General features: G+C 41.4%; 1 protein-coding gene across 2 annotated transcripts in view; it reads right to left on the bottom strand.

Annotated features, from left to right (window-relative positions):
* The window catches only part of znf385d (zinc finger protein 385D), an 89,368-nt gene that overhangs the window by 37,918 nt on the left and 30,738 nt on the right, over nt 1-20,712 (bottom strand). For both annotated transcript variants that reach the window (XM_022765803.1, XM_022765802.1), the window contains one exon: nt 1,444-1,551. In XM_022765803.1, the coding sequence (XP_022621524.1) occupies nt 1,444-1,551 (108 nt within the window). The remainder of the gene's footprint in view (nt 1-1,443; nt 1,552-20,712) is intronic.

A 20,712-nucleotide genomic window follows, 5' to 3' on the forward strand; every position in this document is an offset into this window, starting at 1 on the left:
TCAGACCTCTGTGGTTGTTCAGGTTGGAGGACGTGTTGTAACAACGTGATGTCATAGCTACTACATAACAAAAATCGCTCATTCACTTTATTCGTAACATGTTTGCTGCTGCCTACGAATCAGTTTCAACACAATGATTCATCTGATTGAATCTTAATTTACAGCTCAGACTAAAAAGCTTATTCACAGGCTGTTTCCTGTTATTCACATTCAAACAGTTTTTCCTAGAACAGCTGAGAAGTTGTTCCTACTCCGCCCGAAACTCGTACTTCGTCATTCAAAAACATTTTCCGATTCCTTCAGCCCTGTAGTGCCAACTCTGCACCTGCTCATTATTACTGTCATCACATTCATGAATAGTTTTATTTTCAATCAGTTTGTAATTTGTGCTCACGGGGACCGATAAAGACATTCTGGCATTTTATATTAAGTTTATTCCTGCAGCAGATTGACAACAGAGAACGATCAGCTGGGCAGTGATTGTTTATATTAACATTCACACTGGTGGCACATATTGAAAAACCAGACCACAGACTCACAGATAGAGCTTACCTGTGTTGTTCATCATGTCTATCACGTTCACAATCCGTGTCCCAATTATATGCTACAGACTAACTCTAACTATATAATAACTACACGTTCTTGAGTGTTTACACTGGAAAAGTGAGAAAAATATAGAAGCCTATACTCAAAGCAGACAGCATTCAGACTAACTACAGCCTCTTTCTTTGGTGTGCTGTTAATGTGCACTTTCTCCGTCAGTGAAATACACAGAGGAAATGGAGGAGCTGCTCACAGCTGGAAAGAACTGCATAAATTGTGGATGGTGGTGAAACAGCTCCAAACAGATCTTGGAGAAAAAAAAGTAATTGATATTATGAAAAACTTACTGACTATTTGTGGAGTTTAACTTCCAAAGTTACAGTTTGATGGATACCTGATGTTGCACTCGAATCGTTGAATCATCTCTGGAGTATTTTTTGTATCAATCATTATAGCATGACGACTGGAGCGATTACCGTGTGGCACATACTCTATATAATCAGTATGCGGGATGGCTTTGGGGTACAGCTGTGGTTTAGCATTATCTAATTAGCACTGAGGCGGATGGGACTGTCATTAGTTTTGCAAGTATTTGGTTCAGAAAACAAAGTTGACCTGATGACAAGAGGAGAAGAAAAAAAAAAAAGCCAAGGGATCACCAAAGTCATTAGGCTTCGTTAAGCTACGTTTGCATCTAAATATCTTTTATTTTTACTGCTGTAACAGAGCTATAACAATGTGGAAGACTATGACACCAGAGCAGGTGAAGTGCAAAATAAAATCCTTTGGAGGTCGTAAAGTTGTTGCGGTATTTTCCTGTTTATCTGCGTCTGTGTGTTTTTGGCAGGAGTTCTTGTCACTTTTGAACTTCAACTGTTCTGCAGAAGAAAACTTGCTCACCTGTGAGTTGAACCTCAGCTGGCAAACGCTGCAGGAGACGTGCTTCCTCTTGGCGGTGGGAGGGAGGCCGAGGGTGTGATGGAGGACAGCTTTCTGCACCGGGTCCATCTGGAGGATGGAGAGAGACGTAGAGAGGCTAATTAAAACAGTGAAAAAGCTGACCTGTAAATCAGCTTTACTCATCCGTCTCCTTTTATTTTTCCTGCACCAGCTCAAATGGTTCGGGGTGTCTGTGAAAAGGATGCTGCAGTTCTACAGAGCTGTGATTGAGAGTGTTGTATGGCGGCTCCACAGCTCAGCAGAGGAAGCAGCTGGACCCTCACCCCCATCTCATGACAACTACGAGACCCATGCACAAGTCTAAAATTACTACAGGACTCCGCGCACCCCGTCGCCCCCTCTTCATAACTCTCCCCTCACTAAAAACACACAAGGCCTTCAAAGCTAAGCCATCTAATTTCCTCAACAGTACATATTGCAGAACCACACAATTCCTAAATGGTTTCCCAATTCTGGATCAGTACTTTACAAATGCAAAGCACCAATTACTATTTTGGATTTAGCTGTATTTTAAAGGGGCTATTTGTAAGTTTTCTCTGCCGCTGAACGTGGTTTCCTGCCGGGAGCAGGTGGTGGTGATTGTGGCTCGACAAGAGCTTTGGCCATCGTTCCATTAACAAGACAAGAGGTTACAATACGTCCTCTGAGCAGCGCTACGTCCTTCAGGACAGATTGGAGGCTACAGTGAGTCGCTATGGGAAAGTGAGGCTAGCTGGTTAACACGCTAACTACAGCAGAAGAAAAGACTTGAAAGAGACAAGAGTTAACATTGGTGTTGCTTCCCACCTCTGCAGACGGCTCTTTGTGAGTAAAGGAATGAAGTTTGATACTGAACTCTCAACGTTTTTTCTCAACCGGTAAATAAATGAACAGCTATCAATGCTAACATTAGCTATAATGTTTTTAAGCTTTAAAGCACCTGGTATTTTATTCCCATTTTGCAATAGATTTGAAATGTACAGATGAATGTGCTGTTTTATGGGGTGGGAGTGTTGAGTTACAGGTTTCTTATTATGTGCTATGTTGTGGATTGTTTGTTGTCATGAACAAACAGAGACAAATCCCTTACAGCTAGGTTGTATAAGAATAAAGCACTGAATCTTACTCACTGGGCTGTAAAGAGAGAATTGCTGCTTGGAGCTTTTTTTAGAAAGCCGGACGTCCATCTTTCACTTCAACAGGTGATTGTGGCTCAGACATTCACAAAGACGTATCAACTATTAACTCGCATTTGCTGACCGGAGACATACAGCCTCAGTCTTTTAACATAGGCATATTACTGTAATAGCCGCAGGCAGAACCCTTCAAGTGTTCATTATCAGCAACAATTTCCCATAAGAAACTAAAACTACATGAAGCCTGTTAACCAGTGTTGTCTGTTTGTCCACAGCCTGGCTTTGCTTCTGCTTACTGCTGTCTAAACTAAGTGTGGTTTTAACAGCGTGTCTGTTTTTTGGCAGATCACCAATATAAAAAGTTGTGCGTGTGCATTTCCTCTCAGTCATATGCAAACATGCATGCACACAAACTGCAAAGTGGTGAGTGAGCACACGGTAGACTTTCATCTTTAGGACTAACTAGGAGCAGTCGTGCTACTGCCCCCGTGACCCTGCTCAACACCCACTGCTACCACCCCACATTTCTCCCTCCACCCAGCCGGTCGAGGCAGACGGCCGCCCACCATGAGCCTGGTTCTGTTCAAGGTTTCCACCTGCTAAAAGGCAGTTTTTCCTCGCTTGCCTGCTTTCTTTTCCTCGTCGGGTCCCTGTGAATAATATTTTAAAAAGCGCGGTCTTGACCCATTCTATATGAAAAGTGACCTGAGATAACTTCCGTTATGATCTGGCGCCATATAAATAAAAGTGACTTGAATTGCTGCGCGTTGCCTGTCTGTGTGTTGTGGTCGTCCCTGTGTGCGGCGACACAGATCTGAAGAATGAAAAAACACATCTGCCTCCCCGAGGAAAGACTCAATAGGCACCACTTGGCTGGGGAGGGTGAAAAGGTGCAGACACTGTGTGGGAGGATTAATCTACCTTGACAATTGTGCCGCAGAAGGTAGTCACAATGATGTTCTACTGTTGCTTTCTGTGAACGCTGTTGGCTGAACCGAAGCTGTTTTCATTATTTATTTTGGGTTTAACAGGATGTGTGTGTCAGCGGTAGAAAAAGTTATTCACTATGGGAACAACAGTGAAAAACTGTGCTACTTAAATAGAAATGCACAGTAATTATCTGTGACATTTACCTAAAGCTAAATTCCTCAAGTTATTTACTGTACGCTGATTGAAACGACAGTACACTTTCACGACTGACTGACTTTTTGATTGATGTTTGTGATTTCTCATCATTATTACTTGAATATTTGAATTGACGGAAATCTGCTTCACCGTAGCAAATAAACCTGTAAACACAAACGGTTTGATTTCTTCATATTAAAGTCCCATACTGTTAAAGGTAGATGTCCATGTGCTGATGGTTATAAAACAGGTCTGAGCCTTAAAACGAGCCGTCAGGACTTCTTTAACTTTGTGATGTCACAACAAAGCTGTGACCTGTCTCAGCTCCAAGTCCTTGCCCACCTGGACCCACCATCCAACATTGCAGGATTTGGTTCTCTGAGTGTTTTACCTGAAATCTGCTTTATTTTTATTAGATCACTCAGGAAACAGTCAGCCAATCAGAAAACAGGCTCAGAGCCTCCTCTCTTCTGATTGGCTCACCGCCCTGATTTTACCAGAGTTCCAGAGAGATGACTGAGAGAGGAGAAACTACATTGAGATGATTTTTGGTTCTTAAAACTTCAAATATATCTTCTTATTGATCAATACTTAAAATAAAAGAGGAAAAGTGTAAAATATGGGACCTTTAATTTGAAAATTCTGTACATACTCTTCTGACTCAGTAACTCTACAATAAGTTCTGTTTTTACTAAGCTTAAAATGTTTTCAAGGTTGTATAGTTAGTGTTGGTGCTGCACATAGCAGCTGCTATGCTGGAAGGTATTTCTGATATTTTTACTGTCAGCCACACTGGCCACATGCAGGAGGTGAAAAAAATCACGCAAACAACTCCAAAAGGACTTAAGCAGGAAGGCAAGTAATCGGGTGCAGGTGAGAGCAGTGGCTGGAACAGCTACAGCAGCTTGGCAACAGAGACAATCGCACAAAGGCTGGCTGAAAACTGGTCTCTCTGTGTTTACGCTGTGGGCACATAACTGCATCCATGTTTGCCTCACTTGTGTCTTTTCCTCACGTCTTCATCCCTCCCACGGAAGACAAGAGTAGAGAGTCGAGGAAAAGATGTGAGGAGAGAGGAAACTTTGATTGTAGAGAAATGAGATGTCCCATCCTTTAAACCGAAAGCGATGCATCAGTGACTTTTGATGGTTTGGAGTTTGTATTTTCCCCACATACACACCATCCACACTTTCCCCCACCAGCACAGCAGTATTTCCTTATGTTCTAATGATGTGTTTAAACTGTTTAACAAACATCTACACGTTCTTTAAAACCTGCAATGTTTTGTTTTTTTAATTTAATAAAAATGTATTTATATTTGGTTTGTAAATTCTTATACTTGTGATTACAATGTGTCACAATTCAATATATATAAATTATTAGCCCAAATGTTTTGGATAAAAGTGGAGATGAAGTAAATCTATCTCCCATCAAACTGTACAGTTTCTGGAAATTACAACACGTAAAAATGTGATTATTTCTGAAGGACACCTGACTCTAATGCAGAGAAAATATTTCTAATGAATAAAAAGAGTTGAAATCTAAAACATTGAGCGTTTAATCTGTTGGATCTATTATTTGTCTGTTGCCTTCTTTATAAAACTGTAGTGATGGTGTGATGCCGTCTCAGATCAGACCGATCAGCTGCAGTGTCCAATCACCAACATATTTCTAATGCAGGGGTGTGTTGGTCTGATAAAAGACTTTGGTGAAGGATGGTCTGGATGGGGTTTTGGGAGTCGGGATCTAGCCTCTGACTGACAGGCAGGTGACAGGTTAAAGGTAAAACTAGAGAGCAGGCGATGCCTATCAGGGAATGGAAACTTCCAGAAAGGACACAATTGGAGAAGGAGAAGAAAGGGGGTGAAAAGACATCATGACACAAACCCCGTCCAAGGAGGTGGCTTCCGACATCCCGACGTGGCTCAGAGAGACTGGACGGTGGAGGACTGTGCTCAGAAAAGAAAAGGACTGGAAGAGCAGTGAGAAACAGACTTAGCCAAAAAGCTGATAGAGACAAACTGGAGCTAAAGCTCAGAAAAAGACAGGGTAAACAGATCCAGACTCTTAAAAGAGAAACAGAAGCAGCTTGTTTTAAGGAAACATGACATGGGTCTGAAGGGAAGACTGGTGCAGACTCTGAAAGAGGGAAAGATGCGGCCTTGGACTGATAGACTCTGGCACATATACTGAAGTTGAGAAGAAGAGAGAGGCACCGAACGAAAAGCTAAAACTGGTTATGACCTAGAGGATTTAGCAAGGTTCAGACAGACGGACAGGTTCAGATAAGGAAGCTGAAACAGAGTCTGTCAGAACACAAGTGGCTCCGGTTTGAGAGCAGGAAGTCGCCCAGAAGCAGAAACAGATTCAGGATCCGACAGAAAAGAAGTTTGAAGCTCAGACTGAGACAAGTTCAGACTTGGTCACAGAGACAAGGTTCGGACTCGAATAGAAAGACACAATCAGGTTCGGAAACAGGTTCAGACTTGGACTCACAGGTTAAGACTCGGATAGAACAGACAAGTCCGGGCTCAAGGGGTCAGTAAACGTCGTCAGAACTACTTGTTACGTGGTCAAATTGCTTTTGAATCCCCCTTCCCTCAATCTGACGTTGGATTAGGTGGGGGTGGGGGGGGGTGGGGCTCTGTGTCCGACCATTTCACTATTCTGAAATGGCACCCAGCTCATGCTGTGAGGACAACTATTTCTGTCAGTTTTTGTGGGAATAATCAGGTGATAAACTTTGAAGGTCCAATATCTAAAGGCTGTTCAAAAGGGTTGCTGCGGTTTTGTGCTCGCACTATGGTTCTGACTTTGACATGAGATTTAATGGCAAAAACTAATGAAAAAATTGGTCCTTTTTAAAAGGAAAACACATTAGTATTCATTAGAGCTCTACTGAGGTACAGATGCTTTTTTGAATAAGCAGTGAGTTTCTAGTTAAATTCTCCTGTATGTTTTCTTTCCTGTCTTTTATCACTTCTGTCTTTTTCTTCTTTGAACCACAAGTCTCAAGTAAATGAAGATGTAATGGTTCCATTTTTCATAGATTGGATCCAGTAAATAACTTCTACCAAAATGAACACAGATGGTTTTATAATCAAAATCTTGCTACAATAAAATGTTCCTCTCGTTGCAAAACAGCGGCGACAACTGAGCTGTCAGTGAAGTGAGGGAGTCTCACATGAATGACTCACAGTGCTTATGTTTACAGCATTGGGCTGTATCACAAAGTAGTCCTGGGTGGGTGTTTTCAGACACTTATGATCCACTGTGGCACTCAACACAAAGGATTGTTGAGGAAATGGCATTGTGTTTCAGCCCTGCACCAAATTCAATGGAATATTTGTGACAGGAAATTTCTGACAGAGAAAATGTGAAAACACAAACAAAGTGCTGGTCTGCAGGGGGGGTTATATGAGGTTTTTGGAACCAAGGAATCGCCCAGTTTAGGGTCAAACCCACAAAATCAGGACAGATGCTACGTGCATATGTTTTGAGATGATTCATTCGTGAAGTATTCATCAGCCAAACACAGAGAAAACAGTTCACTAATTTATGTTCTATATTATTATATTAACAATAGATCAAATGACATGTGAAAGTAGTCACTCATAGTGTTGAATTATCACCACACTCAGCAGTTCCTCTCAGTTCTAGGAAGCGTTTTAGTGTCTTTCAGCTCATTGTTTTGACTTCCAGACGATGCTCCATATCAAAAACGATCTCCGCCCACACCAACACACCTGAAAACGCACACACACGTGACCATTCACATACACCAGGATTGCGCAACAGCTGCTAGCAAAGGCAACAAGGTCAGTGACACTTGTAATTCGTTATCCACGTTGCTTTCACCATTGGTAGTTGAGGCTGATATAACCCAATCAGACAGTGTTTCCAAAAGTCTGTGGTCTTTGGCGCTTGAAAGCTGTGGAGTAGTGTGGACGCCAGGGGTAAACGTAGTAAAAGAAATGGTTGTTTTCAGCAAAAAAAAAAAGAGGCTCTGAGAAACTCACTATATGCCAGCTGCTCAGCACCAAACAGTGGACTAGCAAAGTTAGCAACTAGCTGGTGAACACTGTGGAGCATTTGGCAGCTGAAGAGCCAGATATTTCTTTCAGGATTAAGCGGAGACCAAAACAGCGCAAAAGAGATTGAATAGTGAACTGAATGCTAACGTTGCAGCCTGTCTGCTGGATTTTTAATTAGGTTACTGTTTGCCAGCAAATTCACCATATCAAATTTATGAGGTGATAACGTGTTAGTGTGGCGTTTACAGTGTTTCATTACTCCCAAGCGGATAAAAAAATACAAACAAATACTGCTGCTTTAAGATAAAAAATGATCATTACAGTTAATTTGGTTAGCCTGGTTTGGCTCTGCAAGTGCTTCAGATGTAATGGAATATGAAATTTAGTGGTAGCATGAATGCAACTGAAAGATGCAAATACACACAGACACAAAGTTGGATCCTCCTATGATAAAAAATGACTATACCTAAGTGAATATTTGCAGTTATCCTGAGCTATATGAAAGATTAATGCACAGAGAGAGTGGAGCAGATACTGTGCTAATAAGAGCTTTTACAGCCCAAGCAGTTCAACCTCACACACCTACGCAGCAGTTGGGAAAATAGGATACATTATCAGCTTTTAATGGAGAATACATTTACAGTGAATGTTTTGGTAAAATAAAGTGTTTAAAATACAGAGCCGAGTGTTTTAAAGTAGATGATATCAGGAGGAAACCTCTAGAATATCAGTTGAACTTGTGCTATCAGACACCAGAGTTCATATCACTTTCATATAAACTACATCTGTTCTGTGTTTGATTGATTTACATGCCATGCACAATCTGCATTATGAAACACTTTGCACTTAGTGTAAGTGTGTAGGTAATGTCAAAAAGGCAGAAGCAAATCATGTCGACTTTTTCAACCGAAATGCACTTGATGATATGCAGTGAAATGTGCAGCAAATGGCAAAGAGATCAGAAACCACTGAGAACCCTGCATTACGTTAGAGCAGGGGCTCCCCTCTGCCTTTGCCCTGACACACATTGAAAGAAAGTGTTATGCAACAGTCCACCTTTGTACTGTAAATCTCACCCAAGTCTTTGGGAAGAGCGAAGAGGATGACACATGGAGTTGGCGAAGACTCGCTGGCAGGGGAAACACTACAGCAGAGAACCAGATGCAACTGCAGCCTGCTGGGAAACTGGGGCCTGAGCTCTGGAAAGCTCACGCCAGTTAAAAACATCTGGGCCACGAGAGGATGGATGACCTCTTACTAGAAACATGCGCTGGGCTAGAAACATGTTATTTCTCCTTCACTGCGGTGCAGATGCGGTGAAATGAATCTATAGTGATGCAACCACAAGAAATGGCATCGTCCTGTAAAATGATCAGTACAGATATTAGTGCTTATTTGCGGAAACATCATCAATCACTGGGTATAAAGTGGTGAAAAAGAGGTTGAAAATTTTCTTTCTGACTTTATTCCACTGTGCTTTCCTTGGCAGAACTGCTAATTTACCCACAATTCAGCGCCAAATCCCACCGCCTCCTGTGCATCTTTCCATGTATCTTTTTAAGAAATCCCCCTGTCATGTAGCATTTCACTCCCTCCCTGCACTCAAACACGATGTGTTCGGGGGCCTCGTCTGCAGAGAGCAGCTGCAGCTCCGGGGACATGTTATTCCCCGAGCCCCGCTGCCATCAGCCACCCACTGAGCCACACACTCCACATGGGCCACGCCTGCCAGGGACGGAACTGTTGCCGGGACAAATGTACCGCGACACACATATAATCCACATGCAAACACAAACACAGTGCAAACACCCACACACGCCACAGCATATCACATATGCCCATTCTTGAGCCCACAGCAGCGAGCGGAGCACCGTCGCAGGCTGCGGCGAATTCAGTGTCATCTTTCAAATCACTTCCTAAAGCTCGTAATATGTGGTGCCCCCCCCCCCCAGTTGGTTGAGTTCCAGCACCAACACTTGTCAGTCATCCTGATGAGCTGTCTGCTTAGAAACAGCCTCTCGCCTGCGGCTGAGGTAAAGCCACCACAATCAGAGAGCAGATGGCGAACTCAGCCAATCTGCAACTGAGGAAAAAAGACATATTTGCAGTGCTTTTGAACAGGTCTCGCACTAGCGTAAACAGTCTTAACATCATCAGAAAAAGCAATTTTGGGCAAACACGGAGGGTTCGAGATCTTACATACACAGTCAAAGACACAGAGTAATGTGTGGTGCAGCTTAATTATTATTTTTAATGTAAAAATGTTGGTGTGCAGCTTTGTGTAAGTCTTGTTAGCCCCTTACCTTCATTCACCTCTCCTACATGTTTAAATCTATTTACATTTTCTAACATTCTTTTTAGTCTTCTCCTCCCTTTTTGATATGTGGTGAATTGTGTTTTTTAATGTCAGTAAATTACAGAGGATTCTGCCCATAAATACTAACTTGAAAGCAGACTTTAAAGGGGCTAATTGTAAGTTTTCTCTGCCGCTGAACATGGTTTCTTGTCGGGAGCGGATGGTGGTGATTGATGCCTTACGAGCGACGAGGTTATAATACACCCCCTCTTAATACCTCTCCCTTCAGGGAAAACACTCAGGGCCATCAAAGCTAAGACATCTTGTTTCCTCATTGCAGAACCACCAAATTATTAAATGGTTCCCAAATTCTGGATCAGTACTTCACAGATGCTAAGCAGTAACAACTACTGTATTGTATTGTATTTTGGATTTCACTGTATTTTAAATACAGTTTCTAGCTGGGAGCGGGTGGTGGTGATTGCCACTCGTCTAAAGCTTCAGCCATTGTTGAGTTTACTAGAAAAGAGGTTAATGATTGTTTGAGAAGTTTGATGCTGAACTTGCAACGTTTCTTCTACACCGGTAAGTAAACAGCTGTTAATGCTAACGCTAGCTACGTAGCAATAGTGGCATTTTGTTTTTATTTAGCAGTAGATATACAGATGCCCCTGAACGTGGTTTCTTGTTGGGAGCGGGTGGTGGTGATTCAGGGAGCTTCAGCCATCGTTGCATTTGCAAGACAAGAGGTTGTAACACCCTCTGAGCAGCGCCACATCTTCACAGCTACAGTGAGTCACAATCGAAAAGTGAGGAGACGGGCTGCGGCTCGCTGGTTAGCGCGCTAACTTCAGTAGACGAACAGGCGTTTCTTTCCACCTCTAAATAAACAACTAACGCTAATGTTAGCTATATGCAGCAGTTGCAAAACTTGCAGATAAGCAAAACAGTACATTTTAACAATTCATTTTATTAGTTAGTATTCTGAGAAAACATATCAAGGTAAAGATTTCTTAACAGTATAAGGAAATCTATTCTTTCCATCATCTTGCTCTCTGTATTTGTCTCCTTTCATTCGTTTGTGTGTCTTTGATTCTGTCAGGGGAGAGACGTCGGCAGCGTGTCGACAGCGAGGGAGAATGAGCAGGTCATTTGCCGGATACTATCTGACAGCCCACAGAAGGCCTGTCCGTCTCAAAGTCCAGCACAGCAGCCACCGCTGACGCTCCCCCCACTCAGCACTGCCGGATAATGTGACAAGACAAGACAGTGATGAGCTGAGATGGTCGCGTCAAGACTGGCTGACTTTTACAGCAGGCGACTGATAAAAGGAACAAAAACACACACTGAGTGCTATCTGTTTAGGTTAGGCTTCGTGCGCCAGCCTTCTGTGATGTGGGTTTTGTGTGTGACAGAAGGAGTTAGTGTCAAACAAAAAAGCTGGATCTAAAATACACAACAAAGCATCAAGTAATCAATTATGTGACATTTTGGTTTAATTCAGCTGTCTGAACTCTCTTTGAAGAGCTCACAATCGCTCTGAAGGAGCGATGAGTCACATTTCTTATTGCCCTTCAGCATAAAATGAGTATAAAATAACTGCAGGGGGTTGATTGATCAATACCAATAACAGAGATGAGTAGCTGGAGGGAGTTTTATGGCACTGAAGGAAATATTTTGGTAAGCATTTTTTGACATCTGGGGACAGTCAGCTATTTATTTAACTGCAAGATGGGTTTAAACATTCAAACATGAGACGCGTCTTCATTATCCTGCACGATGCACAAATGTGAACAAAAGAATCACGCCTCTATAAAAAAGAGACGTGAACATGCTTTTCACTCTCAAATTGATTGGCAGGTCATTTAATATACAATAACTCCAGAAAACAACAGATTAATTGATGCTGTTATGGTTTGTTTACATCAGTAAGCAAACAAAGGTGTGTACTTTGCTTAGTCACTTAATAGGTAGCACACAAAATGGTGGTTTTCCATCCACAGTACAACTCTTTCATTATGCATGTGAATATGTATATACATAATTTATGGGGTCAAACAAATTACACACTGGGGCTCGGAGGTGTAAATCTGCTCTCCATGTACAAAACTAGAGGCAGTAATTCTGGTTTTCAAAACCCACCCACTTTTTAAATAAAAACACACGTCCTCTCACTTCAAAGGCCCATGTTATTCCAAAGTTGAGCTGTGTGAATGGTTTTCGATGAATTGCCTCCATGGTGTTTACTGCTGGTAAGAGATGAGGCATGAACCACCATCTTGTTTTCAGAGTCTCACACTTTATAGCCCAACCATGCGCCCTGAAGTCCTCCCTAAAAAGTATTGCAGCATCATTACGCTGTCTCGTTATGAAGGGCAGTTAAAGGATATTTTCAGTGTTACTTAACACAAAAGGAGGGTAATGTAGTAAATTCAAAATGCTGTCGTTGCAGTTGGGAACAAAACATTGGAGCTACAGCTTCAGCATTAATCCAAAATTTACTCATTTAAAGTTCCTTTCCAGACATGTTTTAAACTATGTAAAAAAAAATACTCTTCTATGATTAATCATTTTTCCCACTGCGGCTCTGGAAGCACATCTACGCTTACTTCCTCATTGAGAAATGTGGATCAGGCCTTGTGCCCCGCCCACCACCGATGCTTACTCCTGGTTGACAGGTGAAAGAGACAGATGGAGTATCAAGATGGTTAGAGGAGGAAACATCAGAGAGACTCATGTTTGAGCCTCTGTCAGACGCAGCCTCAGGAGTTTGTTGTGCATCAAAATAGTCGACTATCCGACGCATCAGAGCGGTAAGCGTAGTTATTTGTTTATGTTGTTTGTTAGCTTGTAACTGGCAGTGGCTGACACAGTGTTTGCGGTTGTGCTAATGCAAACTCTTGCTCTCTGTATTGACAAAGTTTTAGGCTTATTTTTGCCCCGCCCCCTCCAACTTGACGGGATTGGTTCCTTAGATTTGTGATGTATGAATCTCTGGCAGTCTTATGAGACTGTTATTGGTTCGGTGCAGTTCCAAGGTGGAAATGCAGCCATGGTGTTAAATGCTTAGTTTGCTCATCATGTGTCTTTTATTATATAAAAAACATCAAATGAAACATTGTTAACAAGGTTAGAAAACTTGATTTTCATCTAAGGTGGTCTTTAAACTGAATATAACATTGTCAGTTTTCTCAACAGTGAGTTCTTTAGCTTTCACACACCATAATGGTGCTCGTAACAGAATGCACCTTGGGAATCGTGGTTAGCCTTTACGGTTGAATGTTTGTAACCTTGTACCTTTTACTTTCTATTAAAGAACCAGATATTTTCTCTCTTTTCTTTTGTACTGATGATTCAACCCAGAGAGTTTCATGTGGCTCAATTATGACTCACATGAAAATGTATATGGAGGGAAAAAAAGGTGTGAATTTGCATGACATTACATTCACCAGGCAGATGCTTTTATCCAGAATGCCGTAAGTGCATTTAAAGTCAATGGGAACAATTTATTTAAAACATTTTACTCCACTTTTTACATTGTCATATTTAAAATTAAATTAAACACTGATAAGATAATTTAAAAAAAAAGACAGAAAATAATGAGCTCAAGCAAAAGACAAACTGAGTGCACATAAACATACTTCCTCAATTAGGGAATTTATTTGCCGCAGTGTGTGTGTGGCAAAGGTGTATGTCGTACTGTTTTGAGTGTAGAGCCTCTAGAGAGAACGTATGATGCCTCTGTTATAATGTATTATATACAGTGTGAACTATATTTAAAATTTGTGTATGACTGAGGCATGTAGTGTTTATACTGGGTGTTCTCCTCACAGTCTCCATCCTGTACTGGAGAGGGTATTTAAAACACATACTGATATCTATCAAAACACATATATAGAGAGAGAATGACCAGTCAATGAGGGCTCCACTGGTGAGGTCTAAATGCTCTTTTCACAGCCGCCAGCCTCACTTACTATTAACTAAAGTGGGATGAATGACCTGTCAAATGTAATCCTCCCCCCTATGTGTCTCACAATTACCTCCGCCACCTGACCCAGTCCGTTAGTTCATCATCAGCCCATGTCGTAGATCGTTGCCACATGGGAAGGACTTTAGGAATTAGAAAGTCAAATCTGAGGGGGGCTTTTCATTGGCTTATAATGAGCGAGAACAGGCTTCCAGGTGTTCATAAAAATAAAAAAATAAAAACACACAGAACATTATGACACAGGAGGAAGGTGACTGACCACCATAATATTAAAACAGAGCTTTTATCAGGTAGAAAAGGTGGCGAGTCCGACTGTGAGATTTCCAGAGTAAAAGCCAAGCGTTTAATCTCTAAAGCCGGTGTGTAATATTGTCAGTCATAACGAATACTAGACTGTGGAGCTAAAACTGACAAAATGTAATCAAAGGTTATCAGACAAGTCAAAAATATAATTGAATACATCAACATGTAATACTGTAAAATTATTAAAATGGAGTAAAAACACATAATATAAAGCTTAATTCCTCTTTTGAAACTCTATTAATATTGTTTAACTAACAATAGTATTTATTTGTTATTATCTATCAGTAATATTTTTGACTTTTGTGATAACGTTTTTGGTGCTCCATACAATGCGCCAAAGGACCAGTGTTCCCACTATCACCCAACTGAAGTGGCACCCATTTGAAAGAATGACGAATTAATAAAATACATGGATGAACTAAAGTATGAGCTCAGAGGACGCCGCACACAAGACCGCAGGAAACAGCAGCTCTCATGAAGATGACCCTGAAGAGGTAAAGTGACAGCAGTTGAGCTAGCTTATTTGTGAAAAGGCAAAATAGACCACTGTCCAAAACAAAGCTCTGAGACCAGGCCAGAACGAAAATGAGAACCATTCTCAAAACCTTAGCGTGTATCCAATATCCACAGCCTCTGAGGGAGGATCTGGTCGTCTATAGCGACTATTTATTTCACAGCTTCTCAGATACGAATGAATGAATTTGAACGCAACATCTTCAGCTGAGGGAAATTATAATCTGCATTTTCTTTTTTTCTTTTTGCTATTTTCTGATTCATGGTTAATCAATTAATTCTCAAAATGATCAGCAGATGAATAGCAATAGCAATAATATTGTTCTTTAGATGTTACCTGTTATCACTACATATATATGTATATATATGTATTTTTCTGAGGTGCTTGGCATACCTGTCATTTCGTCGGCCATCTTGGATGCTGTGGCGTTTTAGCTGCACTTACATTTGGTTGCAACTACATGGCGGTCTGTGGTGTTTTTACAATCTCTGCACTGAAAGCCTTAAATTGAACAGAAATGAAGGTTTGTCTCTTGTAGGTTTGATTCAGACTAAGCCTTCATAGTGGATGCCGTATTTATTTGGAAATTATATTGTAAATTATGCCATTATGCGTAGTATAATGGGTATAGTGACTCTAACAGACACACAGACACACATGGACGGACAGACTGATACTGTACATAGATAGAAGGCAGAAGAGGGAGATGAGCTGCTGAGGTGTTGAGCGCTTCACTGAATAGGAAAATTCACACTGTCTGTGCTTTGAATGAAATTCATAAAAATCTGCTTTTTATCTTCAAACCCTTCAAGGTTTTAACTCAGTTACTAAATATCGACTTGATCTTCCTCAAACTTTATGCTTCCTTCTTTAAAGCCTCTGGGGAAAAGTCTGTTTCCACTCGATGATTATACTTGTTTATCTGCTTTTTCCCTTTGGGTGTAGGCTTTTAAGACTGAGAGAAATCTCTTGTACTTAATGTTCAAAAAGTAAGTGTATTCAGCTTTTTGCTAAAATGTTGTGTTTCTGTTTTATTCCTCAAGTGCAAGTAGTTTAGACAGAATAACGGTGAGACACAAAGACAGTAAAATAGACATGTTCATTTCCCTTAATGATTCTTCATATGAACACGTCTCATTACTTTTTAAAAAGCCGGGTTGCTTAGCGATGGGAATTAAGGGCTAAAATTGCAGAATGAAAAAAAATAAAAGGAAAGATGGTCTAGGAGCCAAATGGATGTGTTTTTATTGTGGGGAAGGTTGAACATTGCACTCTATTTGTTTTCACTCTTCCTTTCATATTCTTTCTTTCTTTCTTTATTTCACAGTGAATACGTCGACTCAACCTGCTTCCCGCTCCAGATACCACTTCTTGTTTTGTCTCCTTCTCCCGATGTCTTTCTCCATTTTTCTCTCACCCTGACCCTTTTTTTCCTGCACTCCCTCCCTTCCTCCGTCTACTCTCTCTTTCTCTCTCTGCACTTCTCTCGTACAGACATGGTGTTTTTTCACCAGGTATGAATGCTCCCTCCGCATTTTCCCATTGCTCTTCACCGCTGACCCCTCTCACACCACTAGGCCCCATCAGGATGAAATATTGAACTGGGAGAGCTCCCTCAAGGCATTTGGCAGCCTCACACTCTGTCCCCTGTCCAGCTGAGATGAAAGATAAAAATGTAACCCCCCTTTGCACCAGGTCCTCCCATAACCTTAAAGCATCTCACTCCACTCAGCGCCATCGTAGTGTTTCCAACAGTCAGCTCTTATATTGCTACTACTGGCTGAAATGCAACAACACAGGCTATTTAATGTAATCATCCATCATATTTTGATTTAGATAAAGGTGAACTTGGCTTCTCTCTGTGCTCATTTCCATGATGGTATCCATGGTGACCAAAAGATATCCAGATATCCTCATGCTTTTGGTGATTTTTTTCTTCAGCGCCACCATGAGGTTTACAAATTGTGATTTTCAGTGAAATGTCTTGGCAACTATTTGTCGGAGTGTCATAAAATTTTTGTACAGACATTCACATCTCCATCACACTATTGTTTAAGATGCAGTGGGTGAAATATTTCTCACTATACATTCGGACAGCACTACAAAAACTCACTACATAGTGGACACAGCCTCTGTCTTGTTTCTGCTTCTCTTTACCATGGTTTCTCAGACAGTGACCATCATGTAGACCAGTTTGGTGGTCACATGAGTCATGACTACATACAGCAGGTACTGGTGAAGCTCTTAAAAAAAATAAAAAACCCCAAAAGTTTGCATGTCAAACTTCAAATGCAAAATGCATTTCTTCCCACTGCCACTAGGTGCCGACTACTGGCAGGCTATTAAAAACAAACACATCTGTATCATCTGCAAATGTGCAGATTTAGAAGTGATGACAGAGCAGACAGCCAGAGGAGGATGCTAACCCAGAAGCTGCTAACATTAAAGCTAAAAGAGCGCCACCTACTGAACCAAAACCTCAGCAGGAAATCCAAGAAGAAACCTGTTACAGTCCCACCCACATTCTTTGACTGACAGGTGATCTCTCGGGTTATGCAGTGACGAAAACAGCACAGCAGTATCGCTGGAGTTGTCAGCAAAACAAACATTTCTGGACACAGATTATAGTCATTATGGACACTGAATATTTTATATTTGATAAGGTGCATTTGGTAGAAACATGAACGTACTTTTAGCTTTTAGCATGTAGCTTAACAAGGTTTGGAAAAGTGCAATGTCAGGACTCTGAAAGTCTTTTTGCATATAAAGTACCAGCCGTCGGTGCAGTGAAACTCAAGCGGATGGAGTTCGATCGTGTTATTTTGCTAAATTCCCTCACTGGCTAATTTCTAATCCATCATTCTATCAAACCGCTTCAGCTACACCCACAGGATGGAGAGGAGTGTCTCACTCATGACAGGGTTCAATAAAAACTAAGATTAAACGATTTATCTTCTCATAATATTCCACCATGAATATCAAACAAGGCTGATACCGTGGTAATGAGAGAGGAGCCCGAGGAGCATGGCCATCTATTGGATTTCCAAAATCAATGCGCTGGGATGGGAAAATGCATGAGCCACCTGCTAACACAGAATCTTAACAATGTAACGAATAGCCGTTTTTTCCCTGCAACTTTCCTCACAGGCCCCTGTGGGGTTTCAAGTTTCTAATCCTGCTTTCACTGATGCTGGTATTCTTCAGCTTCACTTAATGAAGAGGAAGTTTGCTGAGCAAGCACAGTCTTAATCAACGCTCCCTGCTTCTCATTTATTCAGTTATACATATTTACACACATTATCTACTAGAGTAACGCCTTGTGCTGTTGAGTACGGATCGCTCGCACTCATGAGCTGCATTTGGGGGGCCTCCCCTTGTGGTTAGGCGCGCTCCTCAAACTGTAACACAATGACAGTTATTGCATTTTCTCTACATAGATTTTCCCAGGCAAAGCAGGAATTCAAACCACTAACTTTCAGCAAAGTTTCTTCAAGTCAAAGAGTTTTGCAGCATGAATGATTTACAGCTGACCCTAGTTTGAGTTCTCTGGGCGCACAGGGGACGCATTTATGTAAGCAGACAAAGAGGAAAACACTGTTCATGAGAAATTTACATATGAGAAAGCTTCACAGAGGAAAACTATCTCTACAGACAAACAGGGTGTGTCCGAAGACCTCGAACCACTGGCACGCGGCTGTGCGAGCCCCAGGCGCCCTCATCAAAATAATGATTCAGTCCCTGGAGTTTGTCACTCCCATAAATCCCTAGGTCAACCTAGACTCTGTGCAAAACAGACACCGTTGAATTCTCCCTGTGGGACTGGTGTGTTTTTGATTAGGGGAACAATGGTGTTGCAGGTGCAAACGTCTCGCACTCGTCCTCCAGCTGGTTCTGCTTTGACAGTAAAACATGGTACAGTCCGAGGCCCAACGTAGCGCATGCACACACAGTGGAAGAGCGTGCTGACGGGCGGATGCCAGAGACGCAGCATGTTCAGCCTTGGGAAACTCAGAAATAGCTGTCTCTGAGTGTAATCGCTCTCCACTTACCGATGTTCATATGTTTGCAACGTACAGGTTGTTATAGTTTCACTGATATAAACATTTCTTGGAGGCAGAAACCACAAGTTTTCTGGCTAAGTAGCATCAGACTTGGGCCTCCAGTGACACAGGCTGTTAACGTGAGAGAGGAGGAAGATAATACCATGAAGCCCAGTGCTCTTCTCATAAGCTGATATAATTTAATCGGGCTGTTTAAAAAGGAACTCAGGTTATCTGGTGAACTTCCAAGTACTGAATTTCCAAATTTAACCCAGACGTGCTATTTATTTAGGTCACTGGTTCCCAGACTTTTTGGTTTGTGGCCATTTTAAGCAAAGCAGTGTTGACTCACGACCCTGTGTCACAGGCTGCATGTGAGCTGTGATCAGCGAAACCCAAAATGATTTCCCCACCTCTGATTGTTTCATTTGAATGCCTTTAAGAGGCCTGGATAGCTGATGTTATCTAGTGTTTCTGTAAAAAGATTTGAGAAACGTTTAAAACAGCATAAAAATTGGTGGACAAAAAATGTTTGGTGCCAAAATATGGAAGCCCAAAGAGGTCAATATTTAAATAAATTAATAATCAATCGTATAAAACTAACTTGAAAAGGAGATTCAGACAGTAACATGCGTCCAGCCACTCTTAGCAAGCTAAACAGCTGCTTCCAGATTTAGCCATTTAGCTCCTGTTAGCTAGAGAAACAACAACGGTGATCCAGTGTTCAATTCAATTCAAACTTTATTTATAGAGCGCATTTCATGCACAAGGCAGACACCAATGCCGCTTTAGTTTTAGCAGTATATGTTATTATATACATAATATATACATTATATATATGCATATTATATAACTGTTTGTAGGCATCTCAACCCTCAGCTTGAGAACCACAGATGTTTCCAGAATAATTTCAGTATTTGATATTTAGTTCACAACAACTGAAAAACTCTCTCTTCTATTCTGATCACAGGATGCAAAACTAGTATCGAGTGCTTTCACAGATTTCAGATGTATATCTGATAGTAAAATGTAATTCTGTTTTAATTCAGTCCTCAGAACAGTGAGGTAACTACACTGTTATGCTACAATGGGCCAAAACTCTGTGCATCTCCATATCAACCAAGCTTTGTCAGCATCATAATAATCTGCTCAACATTTGCTGTCTTGCATGCAAATGCTGAAAAGACAATATATTTAACAGACTCTGGCTTTTTCCTACAGTTTTTTGCCAGCAGATCAGTTTTAAATGAACCAGTCACACAATGAAGTGACAGCTTCAATGAACCTCAAACCTCGTACCCATCATCAAGGTCCCATGCTTTTACTGTTGTTTACAAAAAATCCCAGCGACTCGCTGTGAGCGCAGTTCCCTCACAAACCTAAATCCAAAACACGCTGCTGCTTTTAATTGCTACATACATTCTTGATTCCTCAAATTGAGTAGTATTCCCCGTTTTAAGATGACCAGATGGGCAGTTAAAGCTGCCATATTTTTGTTATTGCCTCAAAGAACCCGAAGCACATGGCAACACCATCAAATAAGCAAAAACAGATTGCTCCGGTCTTCCATTCGCCTCTTACATCCAAACCTCTGATGTGTAGAGAGCGCACCGAAAGACAGGAGGCAAACAAATATACATCACTGTCCTTCCATTCAAACCGCCGTGTTCATCAGTTATCACGCCGTGGTTGACATTTCAGCGTATTTAAACACCCAGAGGAGGCTTGGAGAGCTGTTAGCCCGACTGCAGTGTACAGCAGGTTACTCAGACAAGGGGGGGGGGGGGGGGGGGG

The sequence above is a fragment of the Seriola dumerili genome, unplaced genomic scaffold (assembly GCF_002260705.1).
Source record: "Seriola dumerili isolate Sdu_G_001 unplaced genomic scaffold, Sdu_1.0 BDQW01000756.1, whole genome shotgun sequence".
NCBI classification, from domain to species: domain Eukaryota; kingdom Metazoa; phylum Chordata; class Actinopteri; order Carangiformes; family Carangidae; genus Seriola; species Seriola dumerili.